Here is a 20,246-nt window from a genome sequence, read left to right as displayed (position 1 = left end):
TTGATCCAGGAATACATATTTGAAAAGAAAAGACAGAATGTAGTAAGGTAACCTGGTTCCAGCCCTCAGTTAAGGAAGCCCTAAAACCTCTCCACTGACTCCTTGGTGATCTCACCTAATTTCTTGCACCTTAACCACAGCCTCAGCTCTGAGGACTCAGATTCAGTCTTCTCCGCCTCATTTCTCTTTAGGGATTAAATTCTCAGAGGCCAGTTCCTCTGGCTGATAGAGCTGTTTTCTTTTTCTCTCAAACAGATCTCCCTTTCCACTGTGTTCCCCATGGGAATCACCACCATCCTTCCACAAAACAAGGTTCTAAGTTGTATTTTCACATTCTCTTCATATTCAATCATTAGGTATTTGTTGTTCTGCTGCAGTAATTCCAAGATTGTCTTTTAACTTTTAATTCCTGCTGTCAGATACAGGTTTTGGTGTTGACCACAGGACCAGCTACATAATTTGCAGGACTCAGTACAAAATAAAAATGCAGGGCCCCTTGTTCAAAAATTATTAAGAATTTCAAAGAATGACAGGAGAACCTTAGAACAGGTGTGGAAGGCTTCTGAGTTTGAGTCCTTGTGCATCTGCACAGGATGTGTGCCCATGAAGCCATCCCTGATTGACCATCTCATTTAACTTCTTCTGGATGACCCACTTCCATCTTTTCTTCCTAATAGTTAGCATAAAATGTTTGAAAAGAGCCTTCTTTACAGGACACTTTCATCTAATTAGCAAAATTGGTTATTTTGGTGACAGACACTATTGGTCACAAACCCCCAGCTGTTTTCCAGGTCTTTCCTGCTGGCAAATGGCTACTTTGTTTATATATAATTTGACAGTGAGTGGGCAGGAGCTGAAGCCAGGAGGCCAGTTAGGACATCATAAACCCGGTAAGACATTATTATGGCTTGGCCCAGGGAGGGAGCAGTGAAGTTGTGGAAAGTTGTCACCTTCTAGGTATAGCTAGCTGGTAGAACCAACAGGATTTGCTGGTGACTTGAAGATGGTGTGTGAGGGAAAGAGAGGAATAAAGGACCACGTTGATTCCCTAAGCAATGGGAAGGATACAGAGTTCTCACTAACTGAAATGGGGAGCATTGTGGAAGGAGCAGGTTTGAGGGAAAATTTAGGAAATGAATTTCGGATATACTATGTTTGAGAAGCTTATTCTGAGTCTGCAGTTCTGAGGTGGGAGAAGGGCTAGAAATAAATTTGGAAGTTGTCAGCATAGAAATGGCTTTGAAAGCCATGGGATTCGATGAGATCCTCTAAAAAGTGAGTGTGTGAAGAGAAGCAGAACAAGGCCTAAGTCTCAGGAGGTCAGGGAACTAAGAATTGGCAAAGAAGACTGAGAAGGAGCAGCCATGTGCAGCAGGAGAGCGCATATGTTCCAATGTGTCTAAGACAGAACCATCAATGTGGCTGATGTGGAGGAAGGTGAGGACTGGATATTGATCGCTAGATCTAATAACAGGGGGTGACTGGTGAACTTCACAAGAGAAGTTTCAATGGATTACTGGGACCAAAACATAATTGTAGTCAGAGGAAGAAAAAAAGGAAGAGGAACTGGGAAAAGCAATTATAGTCAGTATTATCAAAACAAAATTACGAAAATATGCTGTATCTGTGCTGATTCTTGTGCTGATTGTGCCTTGAAATGGGATTTTCCAGGTGGCTGACACTAGGCTGTATTTTCTAGACAGAGCTTCCCAGTTCAATTATAAGCATAGTCAGTCAAGATACCCCTTCTAGAAACCCCTAATGGTCCCTTCACTGTACGTGGATATCATGGAAATTAGAGGTAAGAATGCTAAGTTTATTGGGTTTAATGTAACATATTAACTCAGAATGCTTGGAAACTAGAATGTTACGCAATCCTTTGTGTTATTTGAAATAACAAAATCAACAAAACACAAATGATCAAGGGCAGTTTCTAGTCTTTTCCAATGTTTCATTAAATGGCCTCAGCAGTGTTATTGTGATGAAAACAAATGCCACGTGATGAAACAGTTCCAGCCATAAAGATCCATCTTTACCCAGTGCTAAGGCTGGAAGCTTAGTTTCTAAAAAGGGGCTCGAATTAAGGGGAAATAAGTGGTAGGCACCCACCTCTGCCAAAAAAAGAATCAGTGGCATGAATAGCTTTCGAGCTGGGAGCAAAGTGAAGGACAAGAGATGCTTGCCTCAGATCTGCGAGCATGGGCTGGTTCTGGGATATGTTGAAGATAACGGCTCTCCTCTTGGGAAGGCCTACCACCAGGTAAATTTGATCAGTGCCTTAGTCCGTTCTGGCTACTATAACAAAATACCACAGCCTGGGTGGCTTATAGACAACAGACATTTATTTCTGACAGTTCTGGAGGCTGGAAGTCCAAGATCAGGGTGCCAGTGTGGTTGGGTTCTGGTAGAGGCCCTCTTCCAGGTTACAGACAGCTGACTTCTCCCTGTGTCCTTTCAAGGTGGAAGAGGTGAGGGTTCTCCTGGTCTCTTTTATAAGGGCACTAATCCCACTCATGGGGGCTTCACCCTCATGACCCAAGCACCTCCCAAGGACCCCACTTCCTAATACCATCACCTTGGGCATTAGGATTTTAATATACGAATTTGGGGGGATGGGAACATTCAGACCATAGCAATCAGGGAGAACGATTTTCAAGTGACCTCGTGGGTAGAATGTAAGATTGTTTGGCACACAGAGAGGAAGCCCTGGAGAAGATGGAAAGATGGATAGGTGAGATTGCAGGGTTTTAGATAATCAGGATAAATTCATCAGGCTGTGGTTTCTCTAGACAGGGTTTCTGGCTACTTCCAAACCTCTGGTTGGTTTTCAGCTTTGTATTTCCTGCTGTATACTATACATCTTCCCTGGGCCCCCCCAGACATCACAGCTTCTAAACAGCCCTAACTAAACCTGCTTCTCCTCCTCTCTTGCCCTCGTTTCTGCGGTCAGTGCAACACCAGTCACCTCATCATCCAGGAGAAAACCTGGGAATTACCCTACTCTCATGTCCCTCTCCCTAGCACCCTGTCACCTGTTCTGTCCCCAGCTGCCATCTGTTTCACTCCCTAACATACCTAGAATGAATGCCATCCTCTTTAAAGGTGCCCCGCTTTAGTTTCTCCTCTCATCATTTGGATTACTCCAGTAGTCTCTTAACTGTCTCCCCTACCCCATCTCACCCCCTCCAGTATATCTTCCTCAGTGCCTCTAGCGTGAACTTCCCAAAGTCCTTTAGTGTGCCAACGCTTTGGCGTGAAGCCCTCTTGGTCTGGCCTTTTCTCGGTCTCCTGCTCCTCAGCTGCACCCTGGGCTCCAGTCACACTGAATGGCTCTCTGTCCCCTTGTGTGATTGGCTCCTGAAACCACAGGGCCTTTGCATTTGCATCTGCCTGGATAGTTCTTCCATAGTTCAGATTAAGCTCGCCTCCGGGAAAGCCTTTTTTGACACTTCAGGCTGATTTGTGGGTCTCCCTTGAGTTTTCCACACCATTGTACGTGGCAAAGTGCAGCTGTGTAATTTATTTTCCTGTCTCCCTTGTAAGATGGTGAGCTCTGCGGCCAGGGTTAAATAGCAGATGGTGGCAGAACTCCACATCTAGTGAGCTCTGTTCACTGACCACCTCCAGGGAAGACCCTGCTAACTCTCAGAAGCAGCAGTGGCACAGGGTCTAGCAGTAATGTCTGGCGCCCAGCCTCTGCAGTACAAACTGTGCGTGGAGCCTGGGACCGGAGCTAGTGGCAGGGGCGTCTCTGATGGAGCTAGTGGCAGGGGCGTCTCTGGTGGAGCTAGTGGCAGGGGCGTCTCTGGTGGAGCTAGTGGCAGGGGCGTCTCTGGTGGAGCTAGTGGCAGGGGCGTCTCTGGTGGAGCTAGTGGCAGGGGCGTCTCTGGTGGAGCTAGTGGCAGGGGCGTCTCTGGTGGAGCTAGTGGCAGGGCATCTCTGATGGAGCTAGTGGCAGGGGCGTCTCTGATGGAGCTAGTGGCAGGGCGTCTCTGATGGAGCTAGTGGCAGGGGCGTCTCTGGTGGAGCTAGTGGCAGGGGCGTCTCTGATGGAGCTAGTGGCAGGGGCGTCTCTGATGGAGCTAGTGGCAGGGGCGTCTCTGATGGAGCTAGTGGCAGGGCGTCTCTGGTGGAGCTAGTGGCAGGGCGTCTCTGGTGGAGCTAGTGGCAGGGGCGTCTCTGGTGGAGCTAGTGGCAGGGGCGTCTCTGATGGAGCTAGTGGCAGGGGCTTCTCTGATGGAGCTAGTGGCAGGGGCGTCTCTGATGGAGCTAGTGGCAGGGGCGTCTCTGATGGAGCTAGTGGCAGGGGCGTCTCTGATGGAGCAGTCCTACTGCCGTCTTGGAGCGTTATTCCCAGGTACGTAGGCTCCAACTCTTTGGCTTTCCTGGAAATTCTGTGAACTGCATAATATCTTTGAATAAATCTATTTTTTTCATTAAACCAGTGAGGTTGGCTCCTGTTGTCTGCCACGAGGAGCCTTCACACAGAGGTCCAAACTGGGAGAATCCTGGAGTCAGATCATCCCTCTCCTGCTGTTCCCGGTCTCTGCCACATGGAGTTGCTATGGAGAAGCTGGCTCTTCACTCTTTGGGCCCCAACCCTGGTCCACTCTGCGGTGAAGCCTCCAGGTCCCAGGTCACCATGCAGACTTCTTGGTCCTTTGAGGGGCCTTGATGCCATTCCTTCCTAGCTCAGCTGAGGGCGCCTCGTATGCTTGCAGCCCTTAGTCCTTTTCTCTTTTCATATTATGCACAGATATCTTTCCAGGTCTGCTGCATCAGGACAAGGTGGTGGTTTTAAAATATGCCACAGATTCTTTGACACCCCTCCCATCAAGAGATGGATTATATTTGCTCCCCTTAAACTTGATCAGGTCTCTGTGACGTAAGTGAGGCTAAATGACTTCCAAGGCTGGTTAAAAAAGGCTGCACAGGTTCTGCAGGTTCTTTTGGGACACTTGTCAGCAGCTATGTAAGAAGCCTGGTGCCCCAGATTGCCATGGGGAGAGCCCATGTGGAGAGACCACATAGAGAGAGATGGCGAAAAGCCCAGCTGTTTGAGTCCTCCCAGCCCAGGCTGCAGACATGCGAGTGAAGAAGGCTTTGAGATGGCTCTTGCCCCGGCCCTGTCTAAGGGCAACTTCATGAGAGGATGGAAGAACTGCCCTGCTGAGCCCAGCCAATCCCCAGATGCATGAGCAAAATAATAAACAATTATTATTTAAATCACTATTCTGGGGTTCTTCCTTACGCAGCAACAGATAACCAAATACTCCCCTGCAGTCAATGACAAAAGGAATTAAAAATCTGGTCAGCAAGGGAAGGGGAGGAGGAGTTATTGTTTAGTGGGGACAGAGTTTCAGTTTGGGAAATGTTTCTAGAGATGGATGGTGGTGATGGTTGCACAACAATGTGAAAGTACTTAGTGCCACTGAACTCTATACTTTAAGATGGTTAAAATGGTGAATTTTTTGCTATTTTGCCAAATATTTGGCATGTTTTTCCAAAATTTTTAAAAAGGAAAAAAAAATCTAGGCAGCAACTGATTTTGAAATATAAGCAGAAATGGGCATTTCTATCATTAAAACAATTGGACTCTATCCAGAACTGGACCCCAGGTATTGAAGGTAATATTTATGTGAAAAATATACCTCTGCCATCAAGGTGATGATAGCTCTGCTTTAAAAATATAATAGAAGCAGCTAATGTGTATGCACTGAGCTCCTTCTATGAACCAAATGCTAGGGCTGCAGCCAGAAGGAAGACAGACAAAGTCTCTCTTTTCATGTGTCTCCCATTGGAGTGGGGGAGGACATGGTGGGTGGGTGAGCAGCGTGGGGCAAGAGGTAGACAAACAAATGGGAACAGAATGTGTTGGGTGATGACGAGTGCTGTGCTGAGATTATGGCAGGGTCATGTGATAGAGAGATTGGGTGCCTGCTGTACACTGGGTCCATGGGGAACCCTGAGTGGATGGTGGTGCCATTTACTATGGTGGGAGAAGCAGGTTTAAGAAGGGGCAATCAAGAGTTTGGGGTTGGCCATAGTTCTTTTGAAATGCTCTTAGATATCCAGAGGGAGATGTTAAAGTGCTCAGTGAGATAGACTAGTCTGGAGTTCTAGGAAAGGGCAGGCCTGGAGATATGGATTTTTGAGTCATTGGACTGTGGGTGGGATTTAAAGCTGAATCTAGATGAGATCACCAGGGGAAAGTGCCAAGTTAGAGAAGTGACCAGAAGGAAGAGGCTGAGACCAGCACCCAGGGAGGCAGAGGGCCAGGCAGTGAGTGTGATGCCCCACAGGGTGGACTGTGTCTGCTGTTGCTGGGGGCAGGGGGAGATGAGAACGGGGGAAGTGACTGTGAGGTTTCACACCATGGAGGGCAATGGTTGTGCTGCAGCATCTGTGGAGAGGTTTAGAGAGAGGGTCAAGGAGAACTTGAGAAATGAGAAGAGAGAGAGAAATTTTTCAAAAACTTTTAATACTTAAAGAAGCAGAGTAATAAGACAAGAGCTATGAGGTGAGTTATTTCCCTGTGACAGGTACGATGCCAAACATTTTACTTAAGTTTGTAATTTCATTTTTCCAAAGTTCCAGCTTCCATTTTAAAGATGGAAAATGAGACACAAAGAAGACAATAAATTGCCCAGGGCCAAGCAATTAGTAGGTGGTCGACTTGGGGTTTGAACACAAGCTTCTGTGAATCCAATGTCATTCAACTAGCTAAACCTTTAGTATAGTCAATACATCACTCCTATATGAGGTGATCAGTTAATTACATTTTCTAATGAATAAAATATGTATGCTTGACTAAAATATTTATTTGAGAATTATGCAGCAAAATTCCAACATGGCATAAACTTTGTAGAGACCTTTAAAGATATCCAGTAAGATTTGCTTTATTTTTTTCCCCTAGAGAAGTACTAATTATGCAGTATCATTTCAACTTCAACAGAACTCCTGAGAAAAAAAGAGCAGAAAGAAGAGAGAGATCACAGTTTTATACATTGTGCAGAGAAATAAGAGACCTTCCCACATGGTAGCTAATCCAGTCAAAATAATTGGCCACTTTGGTGTAAACGCCTGGAGTGCCTGGTCTTCCACAGTTTTCACCCCAACTCACAACACCCCAAACATAAGTCACATTGTTGGCATCCTGACAGACTAAGGGGCCTCCAGAGTCCCCTTTACAGGCATCAATGGAACCATCACTTGTACCTGAGAAAGACAAAGGAAAAAGAAAGTCACACATTTACTTCCGTTTGTCACGGCCGCCATACCAGCTTCCTGCTCCTTCCACCAGCGCGGGAGGACTTCAGCTTCCTCACACTCTCCCGGCAGGAAACACTGCGAGCTCGCCCTCACAGGCCCTGCTGGCCCGCAGAGCGGTAGAGAGGCAGGTTGGGAAACATTTTGTCTTCTACTCATTCCCCAGATTAGCAAGTGCTCCCCTTACCTTCTCTACTTCACGCAAGTATACACTGTGGTGACACCGCAACCTGAAAGTAGCATCAGATGCCAAGAGGGAAGATAACAGCAATACTTAGTGTTTATTGAGTGCTTGATATCTACTAGTCAGTCATTGTTTCAGTCCTCACCATAAACTATGAGGTAAGTATCATCACTATCCCTGTTTGAAGATGAGACAAATAAGGCACAGAGAGGCTGATTAACTTGTTCAAGGTCATACAGCGAATAAGTGGCAGAGCCTGGACTTGAGCTCAGGCAGCCAGACCTCAGAGCATGTCCCATACTGTGATATTGCCTCCTGGGAGATTTTGTGCCCTTCCCCTGTTTTGTGCTCTGTAATCCTGAGCTCCATTTTAAGATGAGAGGCCACAGGGAATGGTCTATTTACGTTCTTCTTACTCTGATGACTTTCTAAGATTTTTAAATCACTGTATCCAAGAAGTTATAGGATGTCTTTTTCTGTAATACACTATTTATAAGTGGCTTCAATAAAGCATCCTGATTGTACTGCCCTGGCTGGTACCCTGCCTTTGGGTCATCACCCAAAGTAGGAGCTGCTGTGGTTGGGTTAGGTCGGGCCCTAGCACCTCTGTGACGTGACAAAGACAGTGGCACGCAGCATGGAAGTGCAATGGGGTTTCCGAAGATGGAGAATCTACTTCCAACTGGATGCATTTGAAATGAGATCCTTTGGCGTTTTATTTAGAAGACGTTTGGGTTTTGATGCTGGATATACCACTTGTCTGTAAGACTCTGGGCACATTGTGTAACTGCTCTGCATCTGTTTCCTCATCTACTAAGACCCCAATTTTGCAGATGAGGAAACTTGCTCCAGGTCACAGGAGTAGTAATTGGCAAAACTGGGCTATAAGTCCAGGCAGCCTGGCTCCACAGTCTGTGCTCTTCATCACCTTGCTATCCTGCTGTATAACAGCTTCAGGAAGATTTTCCTCTTAGCATTAGAGGGAACTTGAGCGAAGGGGCAAGGATTGAAAGAGTTGATACTGCAACAGCCAGAGGCCAAATGAAAGGTCCAGGACCCAGAGCAGGGGGCTGATCGGGTGGGGAGGAGGAGAGACGTTTATAGAGGGGAGGGGATATATGTGTATATATCTCTCTCAGAGAAACCACTTGGTGCTCACCTGCACATTCCATTTCTTTCTCAAAGTAGCGATCTGCGTAGTACTTAGAGCAGTCGCCGATTAGATGAACCTCACCCCACTTAAGTAAGAAGACTTTCTTAAGACCTAAACAAAGTGAGAAAACAAATAGACATTCAGAAGTCACAAATGAGGACTCTAAATAAATACTTACTCTCATAACTTAGGAATATATAAAAATATATATATTCTTTAACACATATATAAACCTTTGGGGATAATTCATTAGCATATTAATCATACACTGCTCATATCCTCAGTTTCTATAACTGTTTTTCTAAATGCAGTCAAGGGGCATAATTGCACACAGGTCTGAAGTCATACTCATTTACTAAAGAGCGGGGTACCCTGAGACAGATGCGACAAAGGCCTTCCCTTCCTATTGCTGAGCCCAGTGCAGGGGTGAGTAGGAATCAGTGCTCAGGGGCTTCTCACAGAAAGAGCTCCTATCCTCCTACAGTCCTTTATTTCCATGGAAGTGCTTGTTAGAGTTAAAACAACTTTTTAATATAAGAAGGTAAAATGAAGAAGATACGTACGAAGTTATGAGTGTGTGTGTGTGTTTCTGCGCCTGTGAGGAACTCCATCTCCTGAGTGACTTGAAAGTGACTGAAAGAGGATTTAGGATTTCCTTTCCATTGAAGTCAGAGGCTGGGGACTTGAACAGTTTTCGTTCAAGGACAGAGAGGGGCCAGGTCCTGTTGCCGATGGACAGTCCAGGGAAGGTGGGAAAATCCCAAGAATATAGGGCGAGGTGTCTCGGGTATCAGGAGTGACTCTGCGCGTCTCCATCCTCTTTCCCAGTGTGCAGCAGTGTTTCTGCTCTGGAAGGGCAGGGGCTAGCCTGACTCCTTCTCTGTGGCACCACACCCAGCTGCATGCTGGCACGAAGTAGTTGCTTAATCATATTTATGTAATTAATTAATCCATGAACTCAGTAATTCAATTTACACTAAAAATCTTTTGCCAAATGATTACCTCCTCAATCAATCTGTAAACTACCAGGGGACAGAGACCTCTGGCTTATCCGGAGAGGACCCCCTACACGACCCAGCACTGTGGTGAGCACATGGTGGTTACCTGTAGAACTAATGTTCTTGTCTTCTGGGAGGCAGAGGGAGATAAAAATCCACCAAAGTATATGGCAAATCAGGAAAGAATTTCTTTTATTCCCTTTCAAGTCCTAATTCAAATTCGTCTCAAGATGGCTACCTTCTTCAGGATAACAGCTTTTTAAAAATTAGTAATTTATTATTTCCCCTAACTCGGGAGAAGCCTTTAAAAACTGGGAGCTCCCTACCGCTTGAGCAATTTTGAATGACTCAGGAGATTGCTCCCTCCCTTGAACTCTTGTTTTGTATCCTTCTTGAGACACTTGTCACATTCTGCTGTCTGATGGTGGCATTCGTGTCTGATGGCTCCTCGGTACTGAAAGTGCCTTGAGAACTGTCCTTTGTCTTTCAGCCTTTCAGTCTCTGCAGCCCTTGTTCATTGACTGGGTCCATATTTTCCAGCAGTGAAATCCTAGCACTTTAGCATTACTATCTTCCAGTTACAGGAAGGGCTCCATAAATGTGTTAAGCCATATCTGATTAATAAATAAACCAATGCAGCAGAACATGTCTACCAGCTCATAGAAAATGCATGGAGGGGCCGGCCCGGTGGCGCCAGTGGTTAAGTGCGCGAGCTCCGCTGCGGCGGCCCTGGGTTCGCCGGTTCGGATCCTGGGTGCATACCGACGCACCGCTTGTCAGGCCATGCTGTGGCGGCGTCCCATATAAAGTGGAGGAAGATGGACACGGATGTTAGCTCAGGGCCAGTCTTCCTCAACAAAAAAAAAAAAAAAAGAGGAGGATTGGCAGATGTTAGCTCAGGGCTGATCTTCCTCAAAAAAAAAAAAAAGAAATGAACTAAAAATAAAAAAAAAAGATATATTAAAAAAAAAAAAGAAAATGCATGAAACAGAAGAACATGTTGAATGCCACATCAAGGATACAATCTGCCAAATTCAAGACGTGGAAATTCTAAAGTAAGAATGACCCAGTTTCTTTAATAAATACATTTTAAATAAAAGGAAGGGGTAGGTTCTAGATTAAAAGAGATTTAAGAAAAATAGTCACCAAGTGCAGTTCGTGGCCTTTGGATCGCAATGGAAATAATCTGATTGTAAAAGTATTTTGTAAACAATTGAGGAATATTAAACATGGGCTGGTTGATAGATGACATTGCGAATCACTTGCATTTTATTGCGTATGGATGGTGTGGTGTTTTTGTTTCTTTAAGTCTTTACCTGGTTAAGATATATACTGGAGTATTCATGGGTGAAATTACAGGATAACTGGGATTTGATTTAATATACTGCAGGAAAAAATAAGTGTGTGTTGGGGGGAATATGTAGAACAGCCCCTGAGTGTCCTTCAGATCCATCCTCCACCCTTCAGTGCCCTGCCCCCTGCCCTAGGAGCCTGACCTGGAGGGACTGCCTCAACAGGAATCCCTTAGCCTCTGGCTTGCAGCAGAGGACCCCAGCAGGAGGGAGGAGGGGAGCAGGGAGGAGGCGAGATTGGGGCTGGCTATAACCTTCAACCCAAGGTCATCGCTTCTCCCAAGGCAGCCTGCTCTAGCTGAGGTTCTTTCTCCTTCTGGTAATATCTCCTTCCCCTTATGCCTTCAGATCTAGGAAAGGTCTCAGTTCTGGTACTTTTAATCCTGGATTCCTGTATAGCCCTTGTGGTTCCCCAGCCTCCCACCCACATCTTTGTAATTAACCCCCTTACAAATAAACATTCCTAATTATCCTATAGAGATAATAATTGATTCAGGGAGATAAAACAAGATCGGTAGAATGTTGATAACTGTGGAAACTGGGTGATGAATAAGTAGGTTTATTATATTTTTATCTCTACTTTTGTGAAACTTGTAAATGTACATAATACAATTTTTAAGAAAAAACAGAACAAATTTAAGGACATAATGCCTTCTGGATGAATTAATTACTAATAAAATTTAGTATTTTGTAAGTTTTAGTTATTCAGACCTACCACAAATCCAGGTTAATTTATATATATATTTTATACTTTTCAATGTGGCAATTATACAGAATGTGTTGGAATATGAGTTTATAAGACTGATGCAGTGAAGTTATTTACAAAGAGAGTTTAAGAGGTCAAAAGGAAGCTAAATCTCAAGGCTAACTCTTCAAGAGGAAGGGAAACGCAATGGCTAATTTATTTCCTCTAATTTAGCAGGTCTTTCTAATAATTTGTCCCTAAGTGTCCATGTCTCTCATTCATGTGAATGTCCACCTCAAGTCTTCGTAGAAGCTCAAGGAATGAATTCTTTCTGTTCTCTTTCTCTTTGTGGGTTGTGGGGTGGGGCATGGAGAATGGAGGAGGGGAAGGAGAGAGCAGAGAGTTGTGGCATCGCTGACTCAGCATATCCTGTGACTATCCCTTTGAAACCTTTATCTTCCATCCATATCTCTCCAACAAATCCACACAGTGCATGCTCTAGGTCCCCATGTCACTCTGTTTTTTTCTTGGTGAGTGGTTCCCTCTCAATGTACAATTCAGGATCACAGAGTATAGGTGTCCTTTGAAACTCTGGATCAGGATCAGCTACATAATTTGTGGAGCCCAGTGAAAAATGAAAATGTGAGGTGGGGCCCCTGCAAAAATTATTAAGAATTTCATGACAGTGACAGCAGAGCAGTAAACCAAGCACAGGGCCCTTTGGTCCCATGCCCACGGAGCCGGCCCTGGCTAGATGTTCACTTTTCTGGATTTGATGCTGGGTTTCTCTCTGAGCACTTGATTAGCTCCTATGCGTTTCTATTTCCATTCACTTTCAACCCTTGGATTCTGATGAACAAAGTGTAAAACATATACCTTTTTCTCGACCAAAGCCAGAAACGATGCATGTATCATTAGGTCGGAACAGATACGGAGACCAGGGCACACAGGCAGGGATGGAATTAGGCAGCACACATTCTTTTTGGTTTGAGCGTTTTTTCAGTTCAATCAAGGCTATGTCATTTTGGTAGGTGGATCCGTTGTAGTTCTCATGGATAATAACTCTATTTGCCCACTGAACGAGTACTCCAGAGTTAGGATTTAACCAGTCTACTAACGATGTCCATATTTGGTAACGGTGAACTCTACTGACTCTGTAACAGAAAGGAAAAGGGAAATAAAATATATTGAGGAAAATGCCCAACTATAAACATGGACTTCTGATGCTTCATCTTTATATTCTCCCTTTTAAAGAATCTTTTTCATTTTCCCAGATTTTTTTTATCCTTGCTGTCATGAAGCAGTGCAATTAACCTTACTCAGGGCAGAATTAAAGTCAATGGGTAAATGAAGAGAGGAAAAATCCATCTAACTGCTCAATATCAGGGACACACAGAACTTGCTGACAACCAGAGATGCCCAGAAGTAGAACGAGTTGGCTGCCTCTGGAGTGAAAGCACCATCACGTAAGGTGTTTAAACAGAGACCAGACAGCATCCAGCCAGAAATGTGGTTGAAGAAGTGGGAAGTCAGAGCACAGGCTCTCCTGACTCTGCTAACCCCAGAGGTTCTTGGGGCGAAGACCACAGCGGTCATCATCCTGACCTTTCAGACTGACTTCGTCCTAACATCGCGTTGTATTTATTTGCTCCCAAGACCTTCTTCCTATTAGACTGTGCTACTTAAGTCAAAGATGGGGTCTTATTCATCTGTGGATAGATGTACCTGGAACATAGTAGCTATTTTAAAATCCAACTGAAATGGTCAATGAGCTAAATATTGCCATTTCTTATGCGTCACTCCACTTTCATACCAATTTTCACCTCCTAGTTTCCAGCAAATCGGGCATCTACCATCATTTTCTCAGGTAATCACCCTACAGTTAAACAGTGATGTCCTAGGAGCTAACAAGGTGTCAGGATGCTTTTATTTTACTTAGTGTTCCAAAAACGCTGTGCTTCACATTAATTTTGATTGTTTTTAGGATCAGAGGTCCCGAATATCGTTTAAAGGTTAGCCCTGTTTATCCATTCAATTTACCCCAAAAATACGTAGTGTGCACCTGCTACTTCTAGGCACAGTGCTGGCCACTGGGATGCAGAAATGAGCAAAATCAGAAATAGCTCCTGCTTTCATGGTGCTCAGGGTCCAGGGAAAGATGCAGCATTAAATGGATAATTACACAAATTAAGATATGTATTCTACTGTGAAAAGTGAGAGGGATGAACAGCACATGGGGTTCCAAGAGCTTATCAAGAGGGCTTTGACTTAGAGGAGTCAGAGAAGGTTCTGTGAGGAAGTGAAGATTGAGCTGAGATCTGTCCGAAGAGTAGCATGAACTAGGGAAACAGGGTAACATATTTAATCATTCCACATGTTTCCTCTCCCTCTCAACTTTGGGTAATCTGCAGACTTGCTAAGCAGGCCTTCATCTAAGTTACTGTCAAATGTGTTGAACTTGATTTTATCCTGGCTCTGCCACTTACTAGTAGTGTAGCTTTAGCCAAGTCATGTAACTTCAGTCTCAGTCTGCTTATCTACAAAATGGGAAGAATAACATTTACCTCTTAGGACTGTTGAGACTATGAAAACAAAATAACATATGTGAATGTGCTGGGCACAGTATCTGGTCTGTAAGAGGTGCTCGATAAATGATGTTTCATTCATTCTAAAGGCCAGAACTGAGGCTAGAATCCTGAACTCTGTCCTCCTCCAAGCTGACCTTGATTCATTATCAACACCTTTTGAGTATTGCCCTCCAGCCACTGTTATGAATTGAACTGTGTTCCCCTAAAATTCATATGTTGAAGTCCTAACCCCCAATGTGACTGTATTGGAGATGGGGCCTTTAAAGAGGTAATTAAGGTTAAATGAGGTCATAAGAGTAGAGCCCTAATCCAATATGATTGGTCTCCTTACAAGATGAGGAAGACACATCAGGGATGCTCGTATGCAGAGAAAGGGCCCTGTGAGGACACAGCAAAAGGACAGCTGTCTGAAGCCAAGGATAAACCAACCCTACCAGCACCTTGATCTTGAACTTCTAGCCTCCAGAACTGTGAGAAAATAAATTTCTGTTATTTAAGCCCTGCACTCTGTGGTATTCTGTTATGGGAACCCCAGCAAACTAATACAGCCACTTATAACTCTTATTGGCCCTGAATCAAAATTGTATTTCCCATCTGCAGGTAACTGAGAGACATCTTGTCACATGCCAATGCTGAATCCAGACGCACTACGCCTACCCCACTTCTCTGACCTGAGAATCTCAAAACCCTGTCAAAGGAGGAAGTAACATGACTTGGTCTTCATCAGGCAAGTCTCCTCCAACAACTCAGCAGGCTAATCCCTCAGGGATTCATGGTCCATCAACTAGGACCTGCTGCAGCCCGAGGAACTTCCAGACAGCCAAATGCCATGTGAGTGGTGCCCTCTGGATGGTGCAGCACAGGGGCCCAGGCCACAGCTAGGTGTCATGGATCACGTAAGTGGTTTATCCGGAATCACAGGACGAGCAGCCAGTGCTGGAGCCGTATGTGAGATGATTAGCCTGGAGCTTTGAACAGTTCCTTTATTGCCCGAAATACATATCAAATACATTTAAGGGTCCTGGGTGGGACAAAATGATTTGTGCATTTGGAGCCTTTGAATGCATTTGGCTCTTTAAACAACATCTTTGTTGAGGTGAGACCAGAAAAAATGCCGGGTTAGTAGTATCTCTTTATAAACTGTTCAGATATAAACTCTCCCCAACGGTGTGGTCCTAGCTCTAAAATGTAGCTAGTACCTACTTGCTTTCTCATTATGCAAAGGAGCCAAGTGAAGTCACTTGGTCCCTACAAGTTTGATGCGCCCTTGCCAGCTGGATCAACAATTTGATCTGCAGAGAACACAGCAGGTTCTGGGCGAGTGGCCTCTAGGGTCCCAACCACGAATATCCGAGGTATTTAGCAGTTAGAGTAGAACTTGCCATGACTTGCTCAGATACTTTTTTACTTATCCTTTGCCACAATCTTAATTACCCACTTTCATTGTTTCAGGAAATCCAAAATCTGTTGGAGACGTTTTTTCACCTGACACAATGTGCAGCAGTCAGAATCCAACAGCCACCGATATAAACTCCTCCACAGCTGAGGGAGGTGTCACTGACATCCTTAATTGCCACCTGCCACGGGAGGTCTCCCTGTAAAAGACACTTGTGTGGTCACTGCCGCTCTACCAGACAGCGATACAAACAGACGGTTCTAAGATATCTCCATTGCAAGACTCCCCGTCTCTTATGATTACATGGCCCCTCCCCTCGCCCCCCCCCCGTTTTGTTCAAACTTGGGCTGCTCCCGGGAAGTGACGTCATGACTCTTCGTGCGGGGTTACCGCGTGTGCCGGCTTTCCTCCTACGACTCGTTTCCTTCGAATGGGCGAGCTGTGTTTAACTCCACAGGATAGTTTAGGGGAAAATGACTTTATCCATTTTCTTTCTTCAAGAAAGGAAGAGATTGTATCGTTATGACTTCGAACCCGTTATCTTGTGGGCAGACACTTCTTATCTCTGCCCCCGAACAGAGTCACAGCTAATACGAGACAGATCAGATTCAGTAGTAAGGTATTTTGGACGCTAAACTGTACTATTCACCTTGTTTACAAACGCTGGCTTATTATTAAAATTGGCTTGATTCTCTGAAGTTCTGCCTAAAGGTGGACTAGTGGCAGAAAGAGGCTGGCCGAGGGGTTAAGCATTCACCGACCTCTGGCAGATGCCACATGCCACATGCCCAGGCATTACTATCGGGACAGCTCAGCAAGGGGATGACAGTTCAGCATGGCGGTGACAGCTCAGAATGGGGGTCACGTGGGGAACTCGAACTTCTCACTTTCCTGGTTTTTACTTTCCAGAGGCTGTTTGTATGGAACTCTTCAATAATATTAATATTAACATTAATGATGTTAATATTGACTACTTTCTATGTGTCAGGCCCCATGCTAAGTACTTTGTGTATAGTTTATCTCATTCAATCATCATAGTAACCCTGAGAGGTAATGTGCCAGGGACCCCTGGTCACGCCAGGATCAGGCTGGGAGTGGGGTGTGTCTGTAGCCACTTGACATGTGATGATGTTTCCTTTCTCCGTGAGCATTCAGACCTGGCACATTTGTAACTGGGAGAATGTGGTAGAGCAAGGCTTGAATTTGCAAGAAAATTCATGACAAAGGAAGAAAGTAAAGTAAAGATGCTCTCCTTATGCTCTTTCTATATTTTACCATGTCATGAAAATTTTTGCAAACTTGCTTCTTAGCCCCAAATGTGAAAGGAAAATTAATATCACTGTCAATTACTTTGAGCATATACGAAGGAGGTAGGTCCTCAGGGGAGAGAAGTTGTGAACAAATGTGGATAGAAGATATTTTGGGTCCCACCCACCCTAAGAACTGGGTGGGGAGAAGGGTGTGATGGGAAGTTTTAAATTTCTGCTTGGACCTTTGAAAGAAGAGAGACTTCCTCTATTGAGGACCTTGGAACCAGTAGTGGGGGTAGTATCTGAAAATTAATGTTATCTTGAGTAGAAAATAAAGGGCCTTTGCTGAAAATCCCTCTGACTGATATCTATAGCTTTGAGATCTAAATCTTTCACTAGTTGCCTGATTAAAAAAAAATTGTTAATTAATTTTTGGGGCCTGGCAGTTGGAAGGCAGTCTTACATGAGCTTCAGTTGAAAATCCCCCTAAAATAGGGAGCTATTTTATTCCCAATTTGTATTTGAGCTTAAGTTACTCACCTAAGGTTACACAGTTAATAAATAACTGAGTCAGGATTTAACTCAAGTCATTCTGACCCAAAAGCTCTTATCAACTACTGTCTGCCCAGGAACTTAATACTTTAATTAAATTTGGCTCTTAGTGCACAACTGGCCTGGGTACAGATCTTCACAGACCTTCTGTTATTATGGTTTAAAACATTGCAAAAGAACAGGTTAATTCAGTTAAAATCTATTATTTTTCTATTTCAAAATGTATGTTCTGAGTCATGCTTAAAATCTGGTTGTTTTTGACAAAACTGACCTGACAAATCTCATAACAAATAGAAAAATTTTGTGTGGGACTAGAGTATTGTTTTCACTTCAAAATTAGCCATATGCATTAACTCATTTTTAAAAGCAGTTCTCGAGGAGCGTTTATGCTTGTTTTTCTTAAAAGTGATAAGGAAGAGAAAAGAGTATTTAAATTGATATCTAAGGTAATTGTTGCTTGAGTCAGTTATATTACCTTACATGTACACACACGCGACGTGAAAAGGCAAACTTAAACCAGTGAACCACTAGGAAAAATGAACAATGTTGACCTACCTGCATCCATATCAGCAGTCAAAACTTCTTCTATAATAAAACAAAAGTTCCGATGTTTAAAGATGTATTTATAGTAAAAATTAAATCATTAAAATCATTTAAACTTTGATAATAATTTTCTGTCTTAAAACTTGTTCTCCCTTTAAAAAGGATAGTACAAAATCCCCAAAGCACATCGTCTTATTGCCTTTCTATAGCTAGGTAGTTGTGAAGGCTCAAGATGAGCTGTTGGAAACTTTGCAGCACAAACTAGAAGTGTCTGTTGGTACAAGTGAATGGTGAGACTCATGGGGCTGCAGTTTTCTGCATTTAGAGAAGGCAAAATGCCCAGGTCAGAGAAGGAAAGCTGCTCTTTCAGCTCTGCACTCACAAGGTCTTTCCGTGAGGTAGGGAGCAGTCACACCAACACTGACGAAAAGAGCCCTGAGCTGACATTAAAAAGGATCCTCTCATTTTGTACATAATATGGCACCTCTTACAGGGATCATGCAAACAAAGATATTTCATTGGTTTCAGGATTAGGCATGGTTAGTATCAGGCATCGAGGATGCAGAAGTCAAAAGCAAACAAAAACAAAAAAAGATTCTTCTTCCTTTCTCCCTTAGACTTTTGCGTGAAGTTATATGGGATGATTCCATCTTCACTTTGCTGCCCTAGAACAGTTCAGTCATGGACAGGATCATGACTGCTTTGACCCGGGGATTTGAAGGTGGAGTCCCACTGATGTGTTGCTGTGTCTTGGATGAGGTTGCAATCTTACATCTCATCCCTGGATTTCCCAAGTACTTTTGGGAGCGATATACATGTATCTGTTATGCCACACGCCGAGGTAATTTTCTGGGGCAGAGAGAGGCTCTGCTTAGAGCTTTCACAAAAGCACCTTCATGAATCAAAGAGAAGACTCAAACATTCATATTAAATACTCCACAAAGGAAGATGGGGAAAGTCCAGTGTAGCTGAGGTGTACTGGAGATCAGAAGAGCAGCACGAGCTCCAAAAGCACAAACCATAAGAAAAACAATCAATGACTTTGATCATGTAAAGATTAAAGATTTATATTCAACAAAGCTCACTATGGACAAAGTTAATAGACAGGTGACAGAATGGAAGACAGTATTTGCAATGTCTAAAACTGAAAATGTATTAATATCTGGAATGCAAATCAACAAGAAAGAAGCCTGCAACTCAATATGAACTGAGGCAGAAGATGTGAACTGGCTAAAGGATAGAGGAAAAAAAAAGAAGAGGGAACTCAAAAAGCTGGTATGCATATGAAGAGAAACTCAAGATCATTGGTTATTTCAAAAATTCAAATTAGTAAACTATGCTATATCACTTGACAGTATGAGACCAGCAAAATCAGAAGGCTGGATAATACTAAATGTTAGTGGGGTGAGGAACCCTCCAGCGTCGTTGGCACAGATGAGGACCACAACGGCTCTGCTGAAGAACATGCAGGCACTAGTCAGTCAAATTAAGTAGATGCGTTCCCCAAGAGCCAACTATTCCTTGCCTGGTGAGATGTCTCAGAGAAATCCTCCCACACATCCTTAAAGAGAGGATGCTCATGGCAGTGTGATTGCGGGCTGACAGTCCATTACTGAGGAAGCAGAGATTAAACTATGAAAGAAGAACACCACAGAGGATTTTATGTAGCAGTTAGGAGCAACGGATTAGATGGACACATAGCAACATGGACAGATCTTTAAAAAGTAATGCTTTGTGAAAAGAAAAAAGGAAATATGAGATTTACGACACAATACAATGTGAATTAAAAATGTATGCTCACAAGATAACAATACACATTGGATAAGAATGCATATACACATCAAATCACATTAAAATGGTGGCCTATGGGAAATGGAGGTAAGGTACAGGGGTGAAGAATAAATAAAACAAGAGAGAGGGGGCGGCCTGTGGTGTAGTGGTTAAGTTCGGCACACTCCACTTTGCTGGCCCAGGTTGGTGGGTTTGGATCCCAGGTGTGGACCTACACCACTCGTTGTTGGCCATGCCTTGGTAGCAACCCACATACAAAACAGAGGAAGATTGGCACAGATGTTAGCTCAGGGCAAATCTTCCTCAAGGGAAAAAAGAGGGAGATTGGCAACGAATGTCAGCTCAGGGTGAAGAAAAAAATAAAAATAAAAAATAAAACGAGAGGGGCCTTGTCTGGACCAATGATGATCCTGTGCAGTGAGCTGAGGAGATTCATTAACTCATCTCTTTGCCCCTGAGGTCCAAGAAACCAGGAAGGAAAGGAA

At 43.9% G+C, this 20,246-nt stretch overlaps 1 protein-coding gene across 1 annotated transcript in view; it reads right to left on the bottom strand.

The window, feature by feature from the left end:
- Positions 1-7,000: 7,000 nt before the first annotated feature.
- Positions 7,001-20,246, bottom strand: part of CFI (complement factor I) — a 48,951-nt gene continuing 35,705 nt past the window's right edge. The window contains exons 8-13 of the mRNA XM_087437211.1: positions 17,983-18,012; positions 16,016-16,119; positions 15,715-15,824; positions 12,518-12,795; positions 8,613-8,717; positions 7,001-7,218 (exon numbers count right to left, since the gene is read on the bottom strand). Coding sequence (XP_087293337.1) covers positions 7,001-7,218; positions 8,613-8,717; positions 12,518-12,795; positions 15,715-15,824; positions 16,016-16,119; positions 17,983-18,012 — 845 coding nt within the window. The remainder of the gene's footprint in view (positions 7,219-8,612; positions 8,718-12,517; positions 12,796-15,714; positions 15,825-16,015; positions 16,120-17,982; positions 18,013-20,246) is intronic.

This window comes from Ceratotherium simum, chromosome 12 (assembly GCF_057802395.1).
Source record: "Ceratotherium simum simum isolate JZ-2026a chromosome 12, ASM5780239v1, whole genome shotgun sequence".
In the NCBI taxonomy this organism is placed as follows: domain Eukaryota; kingdom Metazoa; phylum Chordata; class Mammalia; order Perissodactyla; family Rhinocerotidae; genus Ceratotherium; species Ceratotherium simum.
The sequence above is the reverse complement of the archived record's forward strand: the minus strand, read 5'-3'. Positions and strand labels throughout refer to the sequence as shown.